Raw genomic sequence first — 21,681 nt, 5'->3', positions numbered from 1 at the left:
CAATAATGACTAAAATTGTCACGCTACAGGATTCCTCTCTTAAAAATTGTCTCTGAAATAATGAATACTTAGTATAAATAGTTGATTTTTATAAAATGAATAAGGAAATACTTGGGGAAAACTTTGAACATAATCAAATCAGTAGCCCTGGAGGACATGCATCCTGAGGTGATACGAGAATTGGAAACAAAATTACCAAACCACAAACATATTTGAAAAGTGATGGAGATGTGGGATGGTATCTGAGGATTGGAAAACTGATTCTTTGACGTTATTTATTTCCTTAAACCTGAGCACTGGTAATAATTGTAGCCTGCCTCATTTTGTTTGCTCTCTGTACATCTCTGCCACTCGTTTTAAATTCTGTTCAAACCTTTATTGGTATTTAATAATTTGGTACTGTTGAGGGGCCACAAATCGATTGTGTTAGTTGCTGTGCAAACTGTTTAAGATATGACGCCTACTTCAAAGCTTCTCTAGCACAATCAGGCGTGCCCTCCATTCTTCATGAGTTCAAAACTTTTGTTTATATAATTGGGAACATATATGCCTTCTTTTCTGGTCTTTCTATTAAAAACTGCTGAACTTGAGCCCTATTACATACTCTCATCTGTTACAATAGTATCTGTTATGTCAAAAGTGTATGGATAATTCAGGGTCAAATTTGTATTTCAGTATGTGCTCTCTGATTGTGGAGGAATCTTTCCTGCTCTGTTATGGAATGGGAAATTGCACACCTTTATAACAAATATCAGTGCTCAACTAGTCTCCTTGGCAATCTGATATTTTAGTTAAACTGAAAATAGACTGGTTTTTGGAAGGGCTTATGTGAAACAGAAATATATTTGCAAATAAAGTATTATGCCTTACTATTTAGTGGTTCAGTTCTCCTAGAACTTTGTCACACGCTCATGATCTATGAGTAAAACAGAAAGATGTGGATTTGCTGAAGATACTTTTATCAGAACTTTCTTTCCAGCCAAGATAGTTCCTCTTTGTCTTGTAGATCAGCGTACTGCCAAATGTTGAATTGGTTACCTTTTTGATTTTTCCTTTTGATTTTTCTAATCTTTAATATTTTAGTAAACTATTATGTCAAAGGATAGTATTTAATTGCACACTGCTGTTTTATTTAAAAGATCAAAGCTGTTCTCTGAACATTAACTGTGAAGCCTCTGTGTTCAGAACTAATAGGTGTATTAAAGCATTGCCAAGATTAATGTGGGGATGACTCTATGCCTATTTTCAGAATTGCAGGGGGGCGAATTCTATCAACAATCAAGATGCACTTGATAAAAGGCCGAAACAGTGGGGATCCATTCTGTCGAGCAGCAGAGGAAGTTTTACAAGATTTGGATTTGAGGATTAAAAATATTATCAATTCTCAACATGAAGCTGTGACTGCTCGCACCACTGGAATTAGTCCAGCCCGGGTAATGGGCCTCCTTTTGTTCTACTATATAGCTTTACAAGAAGGCCAATGTCTTTTTTAATAACTTGAAATACAGAATAATCTTTTTCCAATAATACAGAATAGTGTCATTTCCTGTGTAGCATAGTACACTTAAATTTGTTGAAAGACTCTTTTAAGTCCTTTAGGATTACAGTGTGGCTTTCAAAAAGCCATTATACTTCAACTAAAAAATTCTTACATTAAAATGATAAACCTATTAAAATAACTTTTTAAATGCAGTTTATTGTTCCCACTCATAACAGAGTTTGTAAAATATTAAATATTTGTAAAATAACTCATCTGTTACTAATATGAATACAGTTAATTTTATCGGGGAATTTACATGACAATTTATGTTAAGATGCAGTTAAGGCTGAGAGTACATATAAGTAATTTAGGATAAAATACACTGATGACATAGTTATCCCAAAATCAATCAATATAAACTCCGAACACTCTACGTTAAATTTAAATCCAAACATGTTAAGATATAGTAATGCATATCCAAAGAACCTTAACTCTGCTCTGTAGATACCATGCAATAATTATATGATTATGATTACTATTTGTGGTCCCAGATTATATTAGTGATTTTTAAATTGACTTGTAAAGACCCATTAGATTTTTCTCTCTGTCTTGCCCTCCCCATTTCTCTCTCCCCCCCAAAAAGGGGGGTATCGCTACAGTGCAGAGTTCAGGTTACTTAGGTGGTGAAATTGTGATTTCCATAATTTAAAATGTTTAGATTTCTTTTAAATTTAATATTAATTCTGAATTTTCCTGGTTTATAATGCTTTGTTTTGGGATCTCTTCAGTGCAGTAATAGGTAATTATAGCCGTGTCGGTCCCAGGATATTAGAGAGACAAAGTGCGTGAGGTAATATCTTTTATTGGACCAACTTCTGTTGGTGAGATAGACAAGCTTTCGAGCACACATATCTCTTCTTCGTCACCCATTTTGTCTCTCTAACATCTCTGTAATGTATTTTACCGTAGATTACTGATATGTACTCTCAACCTTAACTTCATCTTCATTTCAGTTTTGTCTAGGAATTTTCTTTGTTTAGTGTTCATGTATAAAATTGTAATTAAAAACGTCAGAATGCTACCATTTGATATTCCTAATGATTTGAAGAGATGCCTTAAATTATTTTCTATAGTTTTAACTTTTTGTGTCGAGATTGACCTATATGGACTGGCTGCTTTGTGCCACTCTGAAGGAGCACAAGCAGCTAGAGTTTATATTGCATTTGCCTCTCTTTTCGTGTCCCCCAGTTTCTACTTCTTGCCCCACTCTATGTTTCCTGTGCAGTTTCCCCTTTGTGCAGTTTCCCCTTTACTCCTGTCCTCCATATTCTCCATATAAACACATCCTACTTCTCCCACCCACTGATTTTCTGCATGTGAACATTTTCCTCCTCTATCCTACCTTCGGAATAGATCTGGTGCAACAGGTAGCTTTTGAAAATAAATATTTAGGATTAATAGTCACTCTTGTTGTTGTTTTTCATAACTGAAAGATTTTCTGCCAGCAGAGGCTTCTGCATGAAATCTTATTATTCAGAAAAACTCTCAAAGAACTGTTATCTCAAAATGGCTGCCATCTCTCGTTGTTCTCAATGGAACATAAGTCATAGGTTGATGTCCCCTATCAACATGGCCACCATTTCCCTTGTTCCCTGCAGGAGAGAAGCCAAAGATGGTGGCATCCTATATTGTGAGGAAGTGAAGAGGAATACTTGGGCCCATTGAGAACAATGGGGAATAGAGGCCCTTCTCTAAATGGGCAGCTGAGGGCAGCCTGTAACGTCAGTCCCTTTGAGAACAACGAGAGATTCAGCAATTTTGAAAAAGTGCAGTTTTTGGTGAAACTCTTTGTAGAAGAATATTATTCTTTAGTGTCTGCTGAAAAAATGTACAGTTAATAAGAATAATAGGGGCAAAATAGCCATTAATTCTTGAAAAAAATCAAATATAGCCTATGTTTATGAGTTCAATATGGGAGACATGAAGCATCTGTATTCTGTGAAGATCTTTTTGGACAAAAAAGGCCCGACACTGGGTGCTATATTTCTTATAGGATTCACTAATAGATTCCATTATAAAGTCTCAGAAAAATAGGTTTTTTATTCACAGTAAGTGCTCTGATTTTTGGGGAGGGTATGCTGTATTTTTTTGTACCTAACAAAGGTTAATCCCTTCTTTAAGTGCAAAATTCAACTTCATTTTAACTATGGAGCCACAACTGGTGCTTTAACAATATAGTATTGCTAGGAAGGCTGTCTGTCTAATTCATTTCTGAATAAAATGCACTTGAAAACAGTTGCCTTGCAGCAAACAGATACAAAACTTTTAACCTGGCAATCTTTTTCTTTGCCATATCTCGATGTTGTGGGAATCCCTGGGCTTCAGCTAAATAATTATTCCACAGGGGAGGAAGCTTTGCTTTAATTTAATTATGTGAAGCCTGAATTAATGGTTAATGGGAATTTTCATCACTTTCTGAGAAGTTTACTATTCTGGCCAGAATTTGGCTATTGTGACCTGGATTGATCAATATAGGACCTGGAGTAGCAGAAAGTCATTCATGAGAGACTAGTCAATTTATTTTGGAGGCAGAAAGAAATGGGCCATGGGTATAGCTTTAACAAGCATCAGAGAAATGATGCTTGCATGTGGCTGCTTTTTCCATTTAAGTCTGAATGCCTTAATTTGTAGTGGAGCTTTTTTTAGTCTGTGTGCATAGTTATAGTCGAGACTGCTCTTTTTTGCAGTTTTCACAGTAAAACAGTTGTGCCATGACACAACATGATATTGCACAAAAGTCATTATGTGATAATGTAATGGCTGCATTGGCTCAGAATAAAATTTTAAGGAAGTTAAATGGTACTGAAATAGACAATTCTGTTTTAATTTTAGGTGACAACCGTAGCTGTAGTTGCTATTTCTATTTACTAGTTGTTAACTTATAGTAAATATCTGACATATATATTGCTATACTTCTTGAAAGATAGATACACTAACTGGTGTAATCAGGTAGATAGAAGAATAGAATTTGATTTATTCAAGGAGATTGTTTAAGGTTAGTTAACTGATTCTATAAATTCTGTTGCTACTTGTCCTATCTTTTAGAACAAATTTAAACTGCAGTGTGTTTTTTACATGTAAACAAGAAACCCTGTGGTTTTAAAAATCTACTACTGTACATTTAAAATACAAACCCTAAACTTCTGTACAGGATTGTTACTTTTTTTTAACTTTCTATTTTTTTTCTAGCAACGCTGCAATTCTTGCAGTACCACAGTGGTTATGAAGTTCTACGTCTCTGCTGCTGAGAGCAGCATTGAGCATTTCCAGATGTAGATTGTTTTCTTTGAGAACTTCTCCATTGTTGTGGAAAATCCTGAGGGATCTATTTTATGCCAATTTTATGCCAATCTGGAGGCTGTTGTACCTAACACACTTCTGGTCAGGTCTGTGAAAAGTGCACAAAAGGGCTGATTGGTGTTAGACTGCCCCAGAATGTATCTGTGTGCCCCACAGCACTCAAGAATACCTGATGGGGAACTGTTCATTTTCTTCCCAACCTAACTTCTGTAGTGCAGTCTCATTGCCCAGACTCCGATAATTATCTGTGTATATTATTAAGCTCATGCTTCCATCTAGCAATTAGCTAAATATCACTAATTGCCTGGGGTTAGGAGGAAAATTTCCTTTGGTAGGTTATTCCATAATTGTCTGTGGGCGATTTGTTGCACCTTCTTCTGAAGCACCTGGCTGCTGTTGAAGATGGATTCCTTGTTGATTGGTTTGATGCATTGTAGCATTTCTTATTATATGCTCCTATTAATATTTACTTAGATGGAATAATTTCTATTTACTTTCAGCCAAAATTACATGTCATAAACCATGGCACTGCCTACTGTGGCAGAGAAACTGTGAAGGCCTTACTAGCTCTTTTGGATGAAGAAGCTGCCAATCTTCCTACCAAAAACAAAGCAGAACTATTATATGGTGATGAAAATGTATCTCCATTTGGAATCACCTCTGTCTTAACACTCTTTAGGTGAGTACTAGTAAATCTATAAAATAAAACAAACCCCTGTAATAAATGGTCTGCAGAACAAGAATACTGTTCTTGCTTATACAAAGCAAATTACTTAGTAGCAAACTAAGAGATGTATTGTCAATTTTGCTGTCAACATTTTAGTTTCCATTTTTTGTTGTTTACTCAGTATATCTCATTTTCACTTTCACTTCATTTGAGACTAGTGTGTTCATAGCTCAAAAAACATAATTTTAACACTAGCAACTTATTCAAAGAAGTGAATCTACCATACTAAACGGTCACTTTTAAATAAAAGTAAGAAACTTTACACAAACTGAGGGATTCTTTTTGCTAAAATACTGGAAATCACATTTATTTCCTTTTTTTCCTTTTCTCCCTTCAGACTCTAAAATCCCTTAACAATTTGTACTTCTGTAGCACCTTTATTCTGAGGTTCTCAATTGCTTTACAAACAATAAAACTCTCAACATTGTGTGATAGGTAAGGGATCACTTCATCCTCCACCTAAATACAGTCACTTCTGGGGTATAATACTGTTTGTAAGTTCTTATGTTATAAAAATGTTTTACCAATGCGGTGAAATGTATCACTTTCCTCAAAAATACCATATTCTGCTAATCTAGAACACTACCAATACATTTGCAATCCAGGTTGGTCACTGGTAGAAACATAGGAAATATTAAACCTTACTATAGTTTGCCATCTTATTTGTTAATTGAAAATTCTCAATTTTAGTATCAAATGACTTGGTTCTAAGTATTTTGTGAATTTTAACAAATTTATTTGTTGTGTCAAGAGAGTTCATTATTTTTTATACTGAAAGGTCCCAAAAATCTATTTAAACTTTATTGTCAGCTGTGCCTGGGATCTGACCACTTTCCAGAAAACTGTGTTTATTTTTAGGGCCAAGGTTGGAAGAGAAAACTAACGTGTCTCATGTATGAAACTTTGAGAGATTCAGATCATTTCTCTTTATCCCTCCCCTATAGCTCTGTGTTGGCCTTGACAGAGCTTTCCATTTAAATGGTTAGACTGGATGGTTCCAGGGCTTTATCTTTTGATTCTTAAACTTGGCAAGAAGTTCAAAATGAAAAAAACCTTCCACAGAGGTACTGATAAGGAGTGGTTACAATCTCCTTTATCTGATCTTGATAGTGTTTTGTTTCTGGCATCTATGTATCTTTTGGCACTGAAAGTACCAACATTAACAATAAATCATCAAAAATATTTTAGAATTTTCCAGACAAAGTGAGATTTTTCTCACTGAATCAGTCTCTTCTGTGTATACTGCAAATCTGACAGAAGATGTTTCATCCTTCCCTTATTAGATGGATCCCTACTGCTCTCCACTGGAGACTATATTGAAACAATTTCTTGTATGTATATATTCTTGGAGTGCAAATACTTAAGAAAAATAAGGGGTGGTTGTAATTATTGTGAAGTCTTATTGATGACAGAAAAGGGTTACCTGCTGTGTTTCCCATAGCATTTTCAGCTTTTCTTTTTTAGCCACCGGAGAAAATGCATTGAAGATAATATCAAAATAAGGAGACTGCTCCAGTTAGGGCTACTATCTGTGTTTTTTAGGGTAAATTTGGAATGAACATAGACTAAATATTTCCATAATTTATTAATGTACACAATTCTTTCTTCTCTGGCTTCCCTGCCTCATTGATAAGCCTTCAAGGTCCTACGTAACTTTGCTTCTCCCAGTTTTCTATTGTCAAAGTTATGTTGCTACTCCCATCCCCTTCATTCCGTCAAGGATGCCATCTTTGGCATTCCATTTGTCTACTTCTCCCATAACTGTTTCTGTGCTTTCTTCCATGTTGCCTCCTACTCATCAAATGCCCTTCTGTGATGGGGTGCCTGGCCCACACTGGGCTTTAAGGGGTTAATAGAGCCCTTGGGAGGCTGCACAGGAGGCAGCCATCAGGGATGGGCTGTGAGGAGCAGCCAGTCGGGGCCGGGCTGGCCCATATAAGAAGAGCTGCAGAGCAGCTTCAGTCACTCCCTGGAGCTTGAGAAGGGAGGAAGACTGGCTGCCTTGCAGGCTGAAGGCAGCAAGCACTCTGGACAGAGCAGGACTGCAGGCAGAGACCCGGGGAGCTAAAGACAGCTTCTGGCGGGCTGCAGGGATCTGCAGGCTGAGGCCCTGAGGCAAGGGCAAAGAGCGTGCTGGGGCCACGGGGAAGTGGCCCAGAGAGTTCTAAAGAGGAGTTGGAGGGGACGCAGCGAGTAGCTGCCATCTACAGGGTTCCTGGTCCGGCACCTGGAGTATGGTCGAACCTGGGACCCCTCCTCTCCAGTTGCCCATGGGGAAATGGTGGAACTCTGGACTGCAGTTGCCACTGAGGAAAGTGGCTGGACAGATATTGCAGAGCTCCCCAAAGGGGGGAACCCAGAGTGTAACTTGGCCGGAGGGCTGTGTCACTGAAGGGGATGCCACAGTACTGGGAGTGACGTGGGTCTCAGAGCAGAAGTGATGGTGGCGAGGCACCACCAGAAGAGGGCACACTGGCAAGAAGAGCTAATTCCCATGACAGCCAGTAGGAGGCGTTGGAGTGGTGAGTCGCACCCCATGACATCTTCCTATACTGGTCTGCAAAGCTACTAATATCCTGAAGACCCACTTTTTGTACGCATTGTGGAAGGAACTAGCTCACTGAGCTAGAGAAGCTACTAATGTTGGCAATTCACCTTGCCAGATTTGTACCTCATCTTTGTACCTCATCTTGCAGAAGTCTTGGCACAGCTAAAAGCATCTTAAAGAGACTCAGATCTTCAGGGGAACACCTAGAAAGGTTCCGTCTCTGCTGAAATGAAACCACTACTTGTCAGAGCAGGCACATTGGCTGACAGTGATAAAGAGGTAACCATTAGGTGTATATTTCCAAGCAAAGAACAGATTTTGTTACTGCAAGAAGCAAAATCACTTGTGTATGCATCCAAGTCTTGTGTCAATGGAAATGAACTATGCACAAACTGAAAAATAGAAGTGTAATTGTCTGTCTGTGAGAACTTCCATCAAAGTGTGGGTGGATGAGAGAGAGAGACAGACAGACAGAAGTTACTGTGGAGACTGACCAGAAGCCTTTGAAGACAATCATGGGAAGAAACTTCCTGTAGCACTGCCAATGCCACAAGTAACATTGATGTGCCTGCAGAATCACAACTTAGTGGTTAAACTTAAATCCTAACAGCATATGCTGGTTGCTGAAACCTTAAGTCAGAAATTTTATTGTACTTCCCATCAGTAATTCACATGCACACAGGGTGTTTTTTTTCAGGGTGGGGACGTGCAGGAGAGGGGCAGGAGAAAGGATAGAGGAACAGAAGCTTGGATTCCTCCATTCTCCCTGTTTCTGAGGAGCTCTTAAGCTTAGGAATTTTTGTTACAAAATGCTGAAGTGTAATTAGTTAAGACTTTATCCCTTTTTTTTTTTTTTTTAAATGTAGATCTCCAGCACAATCCACTGGGTCTTCTCCAAAACCTCTCAGACAACGTATTAAAACATCTGTTGGTGAAAGAAAAATTAAGGTGTTGTATGGTTGCTTTATATAATATTATAATATATATTGTGTGAATGTAATATAATAATACTTTTGTGTTATGCATTCAGTCTCTCTCTCTCTCTCACACACACACACACACACACACACACACACACACACACACACACACACACACACACACACACACACACTATTTGTGTGTGTGTGTGTGTGTGTGTGTGTGTGTGTGTAAATAATATTAATACATATTGGTAATTTTTACCAAAATCCCAATTTGAAAAAGGATTCCATAAATGAAGAAGCATATTGGTGATTACATTAGTTATATCTCCTTAAAGAGGAAGCAATACAGACATAGGCCTGACTAGAAGAGTGACATGATAAATGAGAACAGCAAAGTTTGTAGGAAAAAGAGGCTTAAAAACTTGGTTGTGGACAAGCCATTCTAGTGAATGGAGGCATGTTGAATTAATCTATATATTTTCATAGTCTGTGTAATTAAAAAAAATATAATAAAAGCAAAAATGACGACAAACACATGCTCCTTAACTCTTAATTTTGCATTCCTGCTAAATTGGGCTCTGCCAAAGAGCAATAATGGAATTTTTCAGTATCATTTTATGGGCATCTTTTTATGTTTCTAATTTCCAAAATCCTGTTACAAAGCAAGAACTCTCTGAACAAGAAACTTAAATACTTAAAATTAAAAACTTAAATTCTATATCTTGTTGTGTTGTTCAGACAGAAATCTTACTTTATAATAGTGAGTTATATTGTTAGAAACATCATTTAGGAGAATGTCTTTAACAGCACTGACAGCTTCATGAATGCTTTTTTAGCAGAAGTGCAAAATTTAGTTTGTGTTGGGACTATGCCAGGACTAATCCCTCGCATGTGGATGTTGGGAGCTAAATGAAAGTTGGCCATCTAAGTTCCGGCAGATGGGTTCTAGCAATAGATGAGGAAATAAATTAGATCAATTTTAATAGATGAAGAAAGAATATAGCAGTATTATCAATTTGTGGTAAATGTACTTATTTAGCAATAGATCAAACAGTAGACTAGCATAACTAAAAGTAACTTTCCATAAGTGGGGAATAATTTTTACACAATATATATTTGGGGTGTGTGGGGAAGAAACAAAACAATCACCCCCTCCTAGTGCCAAAATGAATTAACTTGGCATGTTGGGGCAATGTTTAGTTATTCACAAGGTGCAGCTTAGTGCGTGTAGTCCTCTGTGACATAATGTTATCAGGGGTCTCAACCCCAGGTAGATTTATTGGGTTTTCAGTACAATTCCTTGTGGAACTAAAATAAAGCAAACCATCAAACTTGAAGCATGTCTGTATCCTAAATATAGCCCTGTTTCATATAAATAGGTTTAGCTATCAGATAAATGAAGGAACAATCGTGGGGGGAGGGATAGCTCAGTGGTTTGAGCATTGGCCTGCTAAACCAAGGGTTGTGAGTTCAATCCTTGAGGGGGCCATTTAGGGAACTGGGGTAAAAATCTGTCTGGGGATTGGCCCTGCTTTGAGCAGGGGGTTGGACTAGATGATCTTCTGAGGTCCCTTCCAACCCTGATATTCTATGAATCATGGTAAACTAAAGAGTGAAATTAAGCCTAAAACAGATTCCAAAAATGTCAGCTGAAAAATAAACCAGATAACAATGATTTTAGTCTGCTTGTTAGTGATAAATTAAACTCTGGTTAGATCCATCAAAATATGAAAATATGTTAAATAAAGTACATTGTAGGGCCTATTGAAATCAGTAAGAGCTCTTTTGCCTGAATGAAGAGTTCAAGACTGGGTCAATGATCAATTGTGTTCAATATCAGAAAGTCCAGAGTGTTTTAGGTAAAAATAATTATCCTTAATAGTCAAAAAACCTTTTCAAGTCTCTTGAAAGAGATGCATAGGAGTCAGGCTTCCATCACAGAACTTACCAAAAATGTGACTCTGGAAGCTGATTCTAGATTACTAAAACATTTTCACTTTTTCAGCAGGGTAAGAACAGAAAAATAATATAAACAATAGTACAGTAACTCCTCACTTAACGTTGTAGTTATGTTCCTGAAAAATGAGACTTTAAGCAAAACGATGTTAAGTGAATCCAATTTCCCCATAAGGATTAATGTAAATAGGGAGGGTTAGGTTCCAGGGAAATTTTTTTCACCAGACAAAAAACTCTCTCTCTCTCTCTCTCTCTATCTATCTATATATATACAGTATAAGTTTTAAACAAACAATTTAATACTGTACACAGTGAAGATGATTGTGAAACTTGGTTGAGGTGGTGGAGTCAGAAGGTGGAAGAGGGTGGGATATTTCCTGGGGAATGCCTTACTGCTAAATGATGAACTAGCATTCACCTGAGCCCTCAAGGTTTAACACGTTGTTAATGTAGCCTCACACTCTACAAGGCAGCACGAATGGAGGGAGGGGAGACAGCATGGCAGACAGAGACACATGCCCTGTGTGTGGGGGAGAGAGAGAGATGTGCATTGCCCCTTTAAGTATGCTGACCCCACTCTAAGTACATTGCCTTTAAAAAAATCAGGAAGTTGAGACAGCAGCTGCGGCCAGCAAGCTCTCTCTGTCCTGAGCCCTGTCCTGTCCCCACCCTGCTCTATATGGAGAAGGGGTAAGCGGGGGACAGGAGTAGGGGGGAAGGGAACACCCCTCTTCCCTCCTTCCCTGCACAGCAAGCAGGAGGCTCCCGGGAGCAGCTCCAAGGCAGAGGGCAGCAGCAGCACATGGCAGTGGGGGGAGGGACAGCTGAACTGCCGGCAATTGGTAGCCTGCTGGGCAGCTGCTGCACTGGGAACTTAGGGGAGCAGGGAGCTGATGAGGGGCTGCCGGTCCACCCTGGTTCCAAGCCCCCACCAGCTAGCTGCAATGGGCTGCTCTTCCTGCAAGCAGTGGACAAAGCAGGCAGCTGCCAAACAACGTTTTAAGGGAGCATTGCACAACTTTAAACGAGCATGTTCCCTAATTGATCAGCAACGTAACAATGTTAACCGGGACGACTTTAAGTGAGGAGTTACTGTAATCGGCTTTTTTGATTCTTAGGTAAAGGAGGTTTTATGGTGTAATCAAAATTAGTCTTAGTGCTGCAGAGGATGATTACTTGGTAGCAGTCTTTTGTGACTTTTAAAGCCACTGCCACACCAAAAAGGAATGTAGAGAATCACCGCGGCCCATAGCAGTTCCCATAGACATTCTGAAGAACGTGTCCAGCCAGAAATACTTGCGGGGTGGTAAAAGTCACATGTAGCAGTGGCAATCTTTACAACCTTGACTAGGGTGCTTGCAGACACCACTCCAATGGCAGGAGCACATTGGGGAGGAGGCATGGCTATTGTTCTACCCATTCTTGCCTATGCTCCTTGTGGTGGTGCTGTGACTCCCACCCAATTTATTTTTATAGCACAAGATTGACTGCCTTTTTTGCAAGAGCTAAGGGAAGGGGAAAGACCATGAAACTACTCTGGAGGCAAAACCAACCTCTAGTTTTTCCCTTAGGACACAGAGAGCCATAACTATTTCCTTTATGGCTCCTTCATCCCTGCAGTGCTAAGTAAAGATTAGTGCCTAATACTTCTAAGAATTTTTTCCTTGAGAAAAAATTCATATGGCTCAAATTAGTTTAATTATATCCAGATTATTGAAGACTTTTTAATTGCATTTAATTGAAGTCTATTTACGAAGCATAAATTATAATGCAAAATATTCAGACAAATGTAAGTTTGTTGGCTAAAGACTACCTACAATCAAGTCTCTTATTTTAGGGGTGAAAGGCAAACAAATTGGCATCTTATAGTAGTAGTGATCTACTGTATTATTTTTAGAATGTATACGGCCTCTTTACATTGATACTTCATAGTTACAGGACCAGCATCTACTGTAGCTGCAGAGAATTGGCACAGAATATATAGGGGGTTATTTAAAGTAAAATTTACTCTTCTGTCTCATCACATACTAAGCATTTTTTTTAACAATTAAACATTAGAGCCATCGCTAAGAAGAGTTTTATACATATTTCAAATAAGTCAGTAATTACTTAGGAGTTGTTCTTTCATTAATGCTTCTCCTCAGGAGCTTTTTAAGATGTGCAAATTTGGTTTTCTCCCCAAATGGTCTAACATATTATATTGCACTTAAAAGCATCTGTCTATGGGCTTGTCTATACAGAGCAGTAGTACAAAGTACAGGAGTGTGATTTCTAAATCTTGCTGACATGGTGTGCATTAATTGGTTCATGTAGACCCTGCTGGTGTGAACTAAAATTCCCTGCTGAGCTTTAATGTAATACTGCATAATAAAGATCTCTAAGAAAATCTGGTAAACGAAAAGTGGAACACTTGCATGCACTAATTTTTTAAAAGAAATGTATCCTCCAAAGCAGTTGTTTACCAAAGCATCTCTATATAGGCAGTTATGAATAGAACTACAGATTTGTAAGTTTGAAACCTGGAGCAAAGTGTGTGTGTGTGTGTGTGTGTGTGTGTGTGTGTGTGTGTGTGTGTGGTTAAAAAAATACAGATGGTGGACAAAGCAACTAGGTTATTGTGGATTTGTGATTTTAGAGTAAAAATCTGTGGAGAGTTTCCATTGTGCCAAATTTCAGCTGAATGAGTTAGCTAAGTGTAAGTGAAAGCATGAGGAATAATGCAGTATATTTTGGGGCATGTTAGTCCCATAGCTGCTTTGCAATTCAGGACAGGGGCAGAAGACGCAGAAATGTTTGCACATCCCATTCCTGAAGAGTTACTGGAGGTGGTACAAAAAGACCAAACATTCCTCAAAAGGAGATCTAGTGAGGAAGTATGCCTATTATTCTTGACTCCTTAAAGGAAGAGGAGAAAGTATGCTCCTGCTCATCCTCCCTACCAGACTTACAAGAGCTGGTAAGGATAAGAGATACTTGGATCTCCTGCATCTTTCTCTGAAAAAAAAAAAAATAAGGAGGCAGATCAAATATCTAAACATTCTCAAAGTTCATGTTTAGTCTGAAAGATCTAAGAAATTTTGTCAGGTGGGAAAGAGGATTATTAATTTATATGGACTAATTCATTCAGCCCTATTTTTGAGGTACATTGAATCATGCAGCTATGTCGCTTAGAAAGGTTTAGGTGCTCTTTGGGCTGGATTGTGCCTGCCTTACTTTCCCTGACTTCAGTGGGATTATTTGTATGACTATCTACTCATCAGTGTGAGTAAGGTGGTCAAAGTCTGACTTGTAGCAATTAGGTGCTACAAAGACTTAGGCCCATAGGCAACCTTACTTGAAGACTGCTTACCTCTTGCTTGGGCTACTCTTGCCTCTGTTTCCTTTGGCTAAGAGGGCTGCTTTTTCACACAAACTTACCTGTAGTTGTTTACTTAGTGGTCAGAGTGAGGTGTTCATAATTCTGTATGATGCTTTTTGGATTGGGTTTGGTCCTTGGATGAATTCTTTTAATAGATTCATAGTGGATTTCTTTTTTCATTGAAGAAAAACCTCATTTTCTATTTGTGGATCACACATGTAAATCTGGGGTTGAGATTTTACCAGAGACAGAATGAACATGGAATGAGAGTTTAGGTACCTTTGAGAGTGATCTGTGGTAGTCCTTACTCTGCTAAGATAATTGTATGATGACTGCTTCTAAAACAACTTCAGATATTTCTTCTATGATAATTCTCATGGAAGGCAGTTAGCTTCTAACGTCTAGTTGAATCTGGTAGGAATAGAAACAGTGGATATAGGTGACAAGAGTTTAGCCAAGTAATGCTTGTTTTAGAATACTATCGTTCTTCTTCTCCTATCCCCTTCCCTTCAACCAGCGATTGTAATATGGAGGATATATATGTAAGGGCAACTCTATTATCTGGTATTAGTTGTAGTGACTATGTCCATGTGTTAACAGGGATATTAGCTAATATTAAATATGTTGCAATAAAGTTAGCATTGTAAGCAGTGCTTCAGTCCTAAAAAAAGAGAAGTGCTGGAACTCATGAAAAGGTCATCTTCTGGGCTTGCTTCAGAAGGAGAGATGACAGGGTAACAAGCCTTGTGGATGCGGGGAAGTCGTAGACATGGTATATCTTGACTCTACTAAAGCTTTTGATACTGTCTTGCATGACCTTCTCATAAACAAACTAGGGAAGTGCAACCTAGATGGAGCTACTATAAGGTGGGTGCAAAACTGGTTGGAAAACCATTCCCAGGGAGTAGTTATCAGCTGTTCACAGTCATGCTGGAAGGGCATAAGGAGGAGGGTCCCGCAGGGATCAGTTCTGGGTCTGTTTCTGTTTATTATCTTTATGATTTAGATAATGGCATAGAGAGTACACTTTTATATAGTTTGCGGACAATACTAAGCTGTGAGGAGTTGCAAGTGCTTTGGAGGATAGGATTAAAATTCAAAATGATCTGGACAAACTGGAGAAATGGTCTGAAGTAAATAGGATGAAATTCAATAAGGACAAATGCAAAGTATTCCATTTAGGAAGGAACAATCAGTTGCACACATACAAAATGGGAAATGACTGCCTTGGAAGGAGTACTGCGGAAAAGGATCTGGGGGTCATAGTGGACCACAAGATAAATATGAGTGAACAGTGTAACACTGTTGCAAAAAAAGCGAACATCATTCTGGCATGTATTAGCAGGAGTGTTGTAAACAAGACACGAGAAGTAATTCTTCCGCTCTACTCCCCGCTGATTAGGTCTCAATTAGAGTATTGTGTCCAGTTCTGGGCGCCATATTTCAGGAAAGATGTGGACAAATTGGAGAAAGTCCACAGAAGAGCAACAAAAGATGATTAATGGTCTAGAAAACATGACCTATGAAGGAAGATTGAAAAAATTGGGTTTGTTTAGTCTGGAAAAGAGAAGACTGAGAGGGGACACAGTTTTCAAGTACATAAAAGATTTTTACAAGGAGGAAGGTGAAGAATTATTGTTCTTAACCTCTGAGGATAGGACAAGAAGCAATGGGCTTAAATTGCAGCAAGGGAGGTTTAGGTTGAACATTAGGAAAAACTTCCTAACTGTCAGGATGGTTAAGCACTGGAATAAATTGCCTAGGGAGGTTGTAGAATCTCCATCATTGTAGATTTTTAAGAGCAGGTTAGACAAACAGCTGTCAGGAATGGTCTAGATCAGTGGTTCTCAAAGCTGGTCCACCGCTTGTTCAGGGAAAGCCCCTGGTGGGCTGGACCGGTTTGTTTACCTGCCGCATCTGCAGGTTCGGCGGATCGCAGCTCCCACTGGCCGCAGTTCGCCGCTCCAGGCCAATGGGGGCTGCGGGAAGGGCGGCCAGCACATCCCTCGGCCCGCGCCGCTTCCTGTAGCCCCCATTGTCCTGGAACGGCGAACTGCGGTCAGTGAGAGCCGCGATCGGCCGAACCTGCAGATGCGGCAGGTAAACAAACCGGCTTGGCCCACCAGGGGCTTTCCCTGAACAAGCGGCGGACCGGCTTTGAGAACCACTGGTTTAGCTAATACTTCGTCCTGCCATGAGTGCAGGGGACTGGACTAAATGACCTCTCGAAGTCCCTTCCAGTTCTATGATTCTATGATATCTCAGTACTGAGCCACCATCTCTCCTTCCGGATCGTGAAGGGATATGGGGAGGCCCTTGAGGATGTTTACTGGGACTGTTCACCGCCTTAGAGAATTGAGCACCTGATCTATCATGAGCAATGAGGAGAAATCTCATATCTTCCTTCTGAAAGTATGGTGACACCTGAGGTGTGGCCTTGCCCATGAAGTGATCTCTATGCATGACATTAGGAGGCTCAATAGCTGAAGACCCTGAGCTATGGTTGGCCTGTTGCATGTGTGCAGTACGGATATGAGATCCTGGCTCTTCTGGACTCTGTCAAATGATGGGTAGATTTTTGCCACTGAGATGTTTTTGTCCACTCCCAGGTGAGTTATCCTTGTCGAAAGAATCAAGAAACTTTTCTTGATGTTTATTACAAAACCATGCACTTGTAGGAGATCCAGAGTCTGAATCATGTCTTTGTGAGCTGCAGCTTGGGGTAGGGCTCTGATCAGGATATTGTCCAGAAAGGGTTGTAGGTGCATACCTTATGACCGGAGTCTGGTCAATGTCACTGCCAGCATCTTTGTAAAGAACCTGGGGGCTGAGGAGAGACCAAATGGGAGTGTTTTGTACAGTAACACCTCATTTAACGTCGTCCCGCTTAACATTGTTTCAATGTTACGTCCCTGCTCAATTAGGGAACGTGCTCGTTTAAAGTTGTGCAATGCTCCCTTATAACGTCGTTTGGCTGCCTGCTTGTAAGATTCTGTGGCAGAGCAGTGACTTTACAAGGGAGCATTGCACAAGTTCCGCTTCTCCGCCTCCTTCCTCTCCCTCCCAGCACTTCCCCCACCTTAGCGCTTAGGACTTTCTGGGAGGGAGGGGGAGAAGCAGGGAAGCGCCGTGTCTCTGCTCCTCCCTCTCCCTCCCAGAAAGTCCTAAGCGCCGCCAAATAGCTGTTTAGTGGTGTTTAGGATTTTCTGGGAAGGCGGGGGAGGAGTGGAGACGCAGGGCTTCTCCGCTACTCCCCCTCCCTCCCAGCACTTCGTGCTTAGGACTTTCTGGGAGGGAGGGGCAGGAGCGGGGAAGCGCTGTGTCTCCACTTCTCCCCCGCCCTCCCAGAAAGTCCTAAGCGCCTCCAAACAGCTGTTTGGCGGCGCTTAGGACTTGGTGTGTGTGCGAGGAGGGATGTGGCATGCTCCGGAGAGGAGGTGGAGTGGGGGTAGGAAGAGGTGGGCCTGGAGTGGACTAGGGACAGGAAGAGGCGGGCCTGGAGCATTCCCGGCAAAGTCCGAGCCTGTTCTTTTCCAGGGAAACTGCTGCTGCAAAGGTGCTTCCTAGCATCCTTGCCTGCAGCAGGCTGTGCCTGTATGGGGTAAGCCTGGGGCACTTCCCAACCACAGTACTGTACAGTATATAATGCCTTTTGTCTGCCCCCAAAACATTTCCTTGGAACCTAACCCCCCGCATTTACATTAAATCTTATGGGAAAATTGGATTCGTTTAACATTGTTTCACTTAAAGTTGCATTTTTCAGGAACATAACTACAACGTTAAGTGAGGAGTTACTGTACTAGTAATGATCTGTACCACAAGTAAATCTCAGGAGCCTGCAGTGGTATTGTCATATGGAAATGTGGAGATAAGCATCTGCCAAATCCCCTGAAGTTAGGAGGTCTCCTTGAGACAGGAATGACACCGTAGAGGCTAGGGTCTCCATCTAAAATATCGTTTTCTTCATCCACTTATTGAACCTTTTGAGGTTGAGGATGGCTCTGACTCCCCTATTGGTTCCTGGATAATCAAGATGATGGAGTGGAACCTTGAGAACCTTTCTTTTGAGGGAACTCATTCTATTGCTCCCAAGTCCAGGAGATCAGAGGTCTCATTCCAGACCAGTTCATGCTTTGCAGTGTTGCTGGAGATGGGAGACTGGAAGAAGAAGGGATGGGATGGAGCTTGCAGCTCAAGTGAGTATCGCTGGCTCGCTATCTCCCTTGCCCACTGTGGTCAGTGTGGACCATTCCTCTGAGAAATGGATGATTCTGCCTCCTAGATTCAGATCTATGTAGAAGTACATTCGTTTATTGTCATAATGTGGTTTGGTGGGCTGCAGAACCACCTCAGGCCTTTCCAGCCAAGCCTCGGTTCCAAAACTTTCCACTGGTATATCTGCTGTCCTTTCTCTGTTACTTTTATGAGGAAGATGGACGAAAGGAGTGTCTCTGCCTGAAAACAGATTTGTACTCCCTTCTGACAGCACTCTGTGGTGCGGGAAGGGACTGCTTAGATTTTTGCAGCATTTTCTGCTGCTATTTTACCTTACTTTTCTCCAAAGAGGAGAGATTCTGTGAACTGAGATGAGCACAGGACTTTTTTGGAGTCCACTGTTTGCCCTATTTTGGAAGGCATCTACCTTCCAGGGTTGTAGCCATATGTACTTTGTGGCTGCAGAGCTGGATGCCTTGGCTCTGGCAGAAAATCTCATTGCATCCAATGAGGCATCAGCCACGAATGCTGTTGCTAGGGAAAGTTTCTTAAGTATGGCACTGGAGCCAGGGTGGTCACTGTCCTTCAGGGCCCTAATGTCTTCCATCAAGGACCTTTTAGCTTTTGCAAAGCATGTCACAGCGAGGGGCATTCTAGGGTTAGGCGAGGAAGCTTTGAAATTCTTTCTGAGGGGAGCCTCCACTCTCCGGTCTGTTGGGTATTTATGGACGAATTCCCTTTTTGAAGGGATATCCATATCCTCAGCTAAGGCTTGCCACTGCAGCATCAACCTTTGGGACTTCAGTAATAGCATTTTTTGATTCTTGCAGCTTGTGGAGTCTAAGTCCTGTCTGTTAATGAATTTACCTTTGTCAGATTTCTCCAATTCCTCTCTGATCATATCTTCAGAGAAAGGAGGACAACAGGGGAATCATTGCCTTGGGGAAGGATTTTTAGGGAAGATATTTGCTTTGAGGCTGAGGTCATGTCTATACTACAAACTTAATTTGACTCAAGTTACTCTCTTTTCTGACTGGTGGATTACCACTGGCAATGTTGAAATGCCGATAGTGATCCTGGGCGACCCAACCTATTCCTTGCTCCCCTCGCTCATGAAAGCTGTACACCTGCCACCTCGACAGCACCAAAGAATGCTTCAACTACTGGCTTAGCAGGTGCAGCATGGCAGTTGAATATGTCTTTGGTCATTTGAAGGGGTGCTGCTGTTTACTCACAAGATTGGACCTCAGTGAGAAAAATATCCCAGCTGCCTGCGGTGACCTGCATAATTTCTGGAAAGCAAAGGAGAAAGTTTCAGCCAAGGCAGAGGGTGGAGATGGAGCAGATACAAGTCTATTAAAAGAGCTCAACACTGAGCTAGCAGGCTGAGGGAGGCTTTGAAAGACCATTTTAATAGTGAGACAGAGGTGTGTGTGTGTGTGTGTGTGTGTGTGTGTGTGTGTGTGTGTGTGTGTGTTGTAGTGTCCTCTACCAAGCCCTGCTCTTTTGCAGCCTGGTATAAATTGTGTGGTGATTGCTGTATATGTAGGAACGGAACATTATTAATGCACCTGTTAATTTTGCTTGCGAATATTATTAATTGTATGACACCATGCAGTATCAGGTAAGTGGGCACTGTCAAAACTGTTGAGCACCAGCCAGCATATATTGTGGACTAATAAAAATGAATTATGTTCCAATTATAGAATTTTATTCTATAACAAAATCTATGCAAAAATACCCCTGGGCAATTTAAGAACAAATACATTAAAGCTTAATAAATTAAGAGAACTTATGAAGGGGAATGAACATTCATGTCCATTTCAGCTACACATACAGGAACTGTGGCTTTCAAAGGTCAGTGTATGTGAAGCTGTTACTGTCTTTAATGTCCCTCAGGGTTAATAAGGTTAGTGCAGCAACTACTAATGCCATATGGAATGTTGGAGTGGGGAGGGAGGTCCTGATATTGATTCTCAGTAGGCTGCAGAGGGAGGTGAGCACAGGATTGTTGAACCTGAAGGTCTACCAAAGTGTGCAGCCTCTTTGTTTGCTGTCTGAGAAGCCCCATTATGTCCTGGTGCATTTCCCTATCCTTTTCCTGCACCTTTCTCCTCTCTACGCTATCCTTCTCCAGGCTGTCTGCAGTGGTCATCCTCCAGACCCTGTGCTCACTGTGTGATGCAGCACTGGCTTGCAGGATCTACTGGAACATGTCATCCTGCATCCTCTTCTTTCTCCTTCTTATCTGGCTCAGGTGTTCTGTGGGTGTGAGTGGGAGGAGACCCTGAAGGCCACAATGGCAGCAGCTGCAACTAAAACACACAGTTACCATTGTCAGTGTATTCTCTATGGAAAGCAAAACTTAAGATGCTAAACTCACTCCCTTGCTTCCCTAAAGTTTAAAGCGCTACATTCTCACTTCTGCTTGGGATTGCTTGTGCATGGCGCCAGTCACAGCAGCAGCTATGGTGAGCATGGCCTGCTTGGGGTTGGGGAAATGAGGAAGGAATTGCTTGGTTGCATAATTCTAGTAGTATAGGGCAGTGACACCGAATACTGGGACTCTTTTCCACAGGCGACGGTGATTTTAGCTCCTCTCGCTCCTGAGGATAATAAAGACAGAGAAAGCACAGCTGCTGCTGGCGTCCTTAAGCCACATGGGCCCATATGCTGCTAGCCTGGGTACTGCAATGGTGCATGCTGACATTATCGCTGAGTGGCATGGGAAAGTGTTCTACCGCAGAGGAAGAAATAAGACACCCCTCCCTAGAAACATTCAGCAGAGAATTGCAGAGTACTTACATGAAAGTTTCACAGAGATGTCTCAGAAGGATTCATGAGACATCTGTATGTACATAAACCAATTGCTCCGCGTGGCCCTCCTGCCTAACTCTAGAGGGAAATAAAAAGCAGATAGAAACTCTACCTCTCTTTGTTGTATAACTACCTCTTGTAGCATGAGTAAATTAATAAGTCAAAAGGTGTGTCCTGCTACTTTGGGGGTGCTACCCTGTAATTGAAAATTTATTTACACACTTACCCGAGGTTCCTTCCCCTGAATCAGGGTTGCCAGTGCTTGACTGGCAGGACTGACTAGACTGTGGTGGA

General features: G+C 40.9%; 1 protein-coding gene across 2 annotated transcripts in view; it reads left to right on the top strand.

Moving 5' to 3' along the window:
* The window catches only part of PARPBP (PARP1 binding protein), a 119,325-nt gene that overhangs the window by 82,805 nt on the left and 14,839 nt on the right, over positions 1 to 21,681 (top strand). For both annotated transcript variants that reach the window (XM_065403478.1, XM_065403470.1), the window contains 3 exons: positions 1,250 to 1,433; positions 5,341 to 5,519; positions 8,982 to 9,063. In XM_065403478.1, the coding sequence (XP_065259550.1) occupies positions 1,250 to 1,433; positions 5,341 to 5,519; positions 8,982 to 9,063 (445 nt within the window). The remainder of the gene's footprint in view (positions 1 to 1,249; positions 1,434 to 5,340; positions 5,520 to 8,981; positions 9,064 to 21,681) is intronic.

Source organism: Emys orbicularis, chromosome 1 (assembly GCF_028017835.1).
Source record: "Emys orbicularis isolate rEmyOrb1 chromosome 1, rEmyOrb1.hap1, whole genome shotgun sequence".
Classification (NCBI taxonomy): Eukaryota; Metazoa; Chordata; order Testudines; family Emydidae; genus Emys; species Emys orbicularis.
The sequence above is the reverse complement of the archived record's forward strand: the minus strand, read 5'-3'. Positions and strand labels throughout refer to the sequence as shown.